At 33.6% G+C, this 4,023-nt stretch overlaps 1 protein-coding gene across 2 annotated transcripts; it reads right to left on the bottom strand.

The window, feature by feature from the left end:
• Positions 1–304: 304 nt before the first annotated feature.
• On the bottom strand, positions 305–3,806 carry LOC114394784. Of its 2 annotated transcripts, XR_003662839.1 has the most exons (5): positions 3,334–3,806; positions 2,095–2,156; positions 1,866–1,970; positions 1,580–1,775; positions 569–676 (listed from the first exon to the last, which is right to left on the bottom strand). XR_003662839.1 is itself a non-coding variant. In XM_028356456.1 (4 exons), exons 1-4 carry the CDS (start codon positions 3,560–3,562, stop codon positions 539–541), a joined length of 534 nt encoding a protein of 177 aa, XP_028212257.1. In that variant the 5' UTR covers positions 3,563–3,806; the 3' UTR covers positions 305–538. The 2 variants fall into 2 exon arrangements, 1 of the variants encoding a protein (XP_028212257.1); XM_028356456.1 differs by lacking the exon at positions 1,580–1,775 and having other exon boundaries at positions 305–676.
• Positions 3,807–4,023: the final 217 nt, after the last annotated feature.

Below are 4,023 nucleotides of genomic sequence, written 5' to 3' on the forward strand. Positions count from 1 at the left end.
AAAAAGAAATAAGATAAAATGAATTGAATTTCCGCATAAACTAAAATCAACTTATGCACATAACTTCATGGAAATTGTCTCATTTAACTTCTAACCCTAACCCAAAAGCTGAGGTGAATAAGTCGATTTTATTTTATGGGAAAAGCTCAGTTAATTTTACTTTTTCATTTTCTTCTCCTATAAGTATTTATGGAAAATTAATTCAAACGTGACTTTATTAAATTATGTGCTTAGTTGAATTATTTGCCCAAATGCGCCTTATGTGTACTTTTCAATGAGCTTATTTTACGTTCAAAACAGTTCATAACTAAATTTTCTGAGATAACTGTTGAAAGAAAAACATTTTTTCCCTAAAAATTAAGCAAATCCAAACATGCTTTAACTAACATCTAATTTGATCTAGAAAGAGAAAATGACATTCACATAAATGGTGACAATTCCATTCCATCAAATTTCCCAACTCAATAAGCTATTACTCACAGGATCACAACTTTACATTGAACAAAAGTATAGTGCAGAATTTCTTACTCTGATGCTGCTACTTGTATTTTTCCATTATCTTTCTAGCTTCTTCCACAGGATCATCCATAGGAGTAGAGGTAGTTCCTCCGTTCCCGCTAGGTCCTTGATCTTTATTGAATGCTAGGTACGCAAAGTATGCAAGTCCTATAGTGGCCTATCAAAAAAGTAATTTCACTTGTATTAATCATAGCCATCATCCTTAGGATTTGGGATACATTCAGATTTTTTATTTTGGTGAAAATACATTCAGCTTGAGAAACAATTTCAAGGGAAACATACATCCCTTTTTCTTGTGCAAGTTCCCTTCAAATAACTTGGTATGGATAGTATGTGATTAACAAAACCGCTACTACAGAATTAGAAAGACAATATATACTTTTGAAATCATCAGAAGAGAACTATGTAGTATTTACTCGATCAAAATGTGAATGATGGAAAAATAAAAACTCAAATTGCCAGTTGTATGTCACTGTTCCATAGGAGTCAGTTTTCAAGTTTTATCCTTGAAGACTTGGAAAAGTACTTCAGATTTGGCAAAGCTACATTCTAATAACTGGAATCTATTTTTCTTGGAATATAAACCAAGCCTAAAAGATGAAATTCAACCCTAAATCTTCAAAAGAGAAAAAGTGAAGGGTGGCAAACAGCACAAGAGAACACTATGCAATGGGGATCCACACAAAAACAAGCACAATTAGTTAGGCATTTATTTAAGATTTTAACAATTTTTTGTCATATTTTCATTCAAAACTCTGGTGATGGCAATGATACCCAATTATATGTAAAAAAGATTGGGATATATCCAAATCCTACTAGCCAATATGCCAATGGCTGAATAATGTTAGCTGCGCAAGTTGATGTCCATCATTTTAACAGGAAACATATAAAGCTGTATAAAATTGCACAAGCAACTGTATGAGTTCGACTGGTTACTATTTAAACTTTTTTTTAATAATTATATACAGCTAGCTACTTGTGCAATTTGTCAATTAGAAAACAGCCATAAAAGATGCAAACATCTCATCTTAATGGATGGGAACGATAGCAATAGCCTCACCCTAAATGATTAGAGTATAAAACACGGTTTTGGCATTGTTGAACCATGGAATTGATATTGTGACCTAGATTTGTTGATTTCTTGCCAACACTCTTTATGACCTCTCAGTCTGTCGGCCTGTCTCAGTGTCTCTCTCAATATTCAAGCGGCGGTAGTAAGCAAAAATTGCCTTCACCAGGATGCATGAACATGACAACTGATTTCATGCTAAGAATTTGTATTATAAATCTATAAAATAATAATCCTAAAATTATAATTTGATGACAAAAATAAACGAATGACTTACCAATATAAAGAAAGCTGTAGAGAGGAATGCCTTGAGTACAAAAAGCGTAACACTCAAAGCCACAATTGTTACTGAAATCCTTGCTATTGGCCTTGGAACAGAATTCTAGCATCAGGGGAAAATTAAAGAGAAACATGAAAAACAATAAAGAGGGTATTCTAGTATTTGAAGATAATAGCTAGAATAGATCAAACAGTAATTTAGACTTTGAAGGGAAATTCTGACTTACAGGAACGAGATTAGTGCCTGCCTCAATTCCATCCCTACCAACTTTCCATGCATTCTGCAGAACTATTTCATAATCACATGGACAGTTGAGACAAAACAGAAACAGTCAGGTTTCTTGGACAAGCAAAAAAAAAAAAAATTGGCAAAAGGAACTAGGCAAAATAAAATGGCCAGGGTTGATATGGAACAGAACAACCCGGTAAAAAGTCAATGTTCCCTATTCCAAAGGGCAAAATAACAAGATACTCTCAACAAGCAACAACTCTTAATCAAATGGTGTTTTCCTTTCAATAAGGATGGTTCATCAGGAGGGCATCAACTTAAGACCATTTGCCAGCATCATGTTGAGTCACTGTAAACCCCTTATGAAATTAAAAATGGCATGCAATTACCTGGTTTAATCAAATACAGTTGGTACTTGGTAAGTTGGTATCATGAAAGGATCATATCATCCATGAAGTCACATATATATAGGAAAACTATGCAAAAATCTTACGAATAAGTTTAGATTCTTTAGAATTGTAAGCTACACCTCTTTGAGGAAATTTGACATGTCATACACAAGGCATGGAGCAAATGCATCCATTAAAGAAACACCAATGCTGTATAAGGTAACCAGCTTTCTATAATCACCAATTTCTTGAGACTTGATAGTTTGGTGCCATCTCTATCCCCAATAATCCTGGGCATACTGTCATTGTTATGCATATGCTTGACATGGGAAAATAGTTCATAACATCCTAAACATTATTTAATCCAAGACACCAAACAATTGATCGACATAGTGCCTACTTTATTGGTTTTCTGTGAGCTACAAGCTACCTCATGAAAAAGCTAATTCAGATAAAAGGTATAGTATATTGTCAAAATAGCTGCAATCAAAGAAAATAATCTGAAGATTATATTGATGTAATGTGGTATGGGCCACTCACTTGAGAAAATCCAAATCGGTGTCACTTATTTAACCATAATTTGGCAAAAAAGTTAAAGCATATGCATTAACAAAATCAATTGGTATGCATGACATTTAACTAATATCCAAAGAAGATAAGACTACTATTTAATTTTTAATATATCTTACTTCAATAGTTAGTTTCTTCACTAATATCCAAAGTCATCCACCTCCATAAAACCTTCTGCTAACAACAAAACCCCTTAACCAAACTTGAAATTACCATCCCTTCATCTTTTCTAAACACATCCAAAATAATTGAACAAAAAAATAAAAATTGAGGCTAACCTTTAACAAAATTCGATTGTGCTGCGGAAACTACAAAACTGGAGCGAGGTTTCTGGGTTCTGGAACTCTTGAAGTAAATGTTCGTGAGGAAAGTTTGCTTCTTTAACCTCAAAAGGGAATTGGGTGAATGAAACTGATGATGGGTAGGAACCAAGGTTCGGTTATGGCCGCAATTTGAAATGCAACAAGCGACGGAACAAAAATTGTGAACAACAGTGGAAGCAGACATTTTTTTTCTTTCTCCACAAATAAATTAACTGTGAAAAAAAAAACTTGGATTATTTTCAATCAAAGAGGTTCTGGTTGGTTTGAGGTTTCAAGTACACATTGTGGAAGAAGGGCAATGTTAATAGAAGGATATAGAGGTGAGATTTTGCAACAAAGGGAAGTGTGCAAACTGAAACAAAAAAAAAAAAAAAAAACATAGTTGTAGAGACAAGTAGCATTGGAGCCCCTTTGTTCTCAGCCTCACAAAGTGGGGCCCATAAGTTGGTCATGTATCCCAAGCATTTGTATCCGGCTATTTAATATCTGCCCACATTGGAAAAACCATAAAGTTATATTGACTGGGATATTTATTTTTTATTTTTCAAACAAAACTGTGTTATGGGCCACTCCATGTTAAATATATTTAACACAGAGTCTCAATATATTCAAATAGTTGACGGATATTTTGAATTCATTTTAAAA

The sequence above is a fragment of the Glycine soja genome, chromosome 18 (assembly GCF_004193775.1).
Source record: "Glycine soja cultivar W05 chromosome 18, ASM419377v2, whole genome shotgun sequence".
Classification (NCBI taxonomy): domain Eukaryota; kingdom Viridiplantae; phylum Streptophyta; class Magnoliopsida; order Fabales; family Fabaceae; genus Glycine; species Glycine soja.

What these genes read in the sequence shown, in the direction of transcription:
- LOC114394784 (XM_028356456.1), bottom strand. Translation starts at nt 3,562, where the DNA reads ATGTCTGCTTCCACTGTTGTTCACAATTTTTGTTCCGTCGCTTGTTGC. An exon ending in CAGGCACTAATCTCGTTCCT is followed by an intron (nt 1,971 to 2,094) that starts GTAAGTCAGAAT and finishes CCCTGATGCTAG; the next exon opens with AATTCTGTTCCAAGGCCAAT. An exon ending in CTACAGCTTTCTTTATATTG is followed by an intron (nt 677 to 1,865) that starts GTAAGTCATTCG and finishes CTTTTTTGATAG; the next exon opens with GCCACTATAGGACTTGCATA.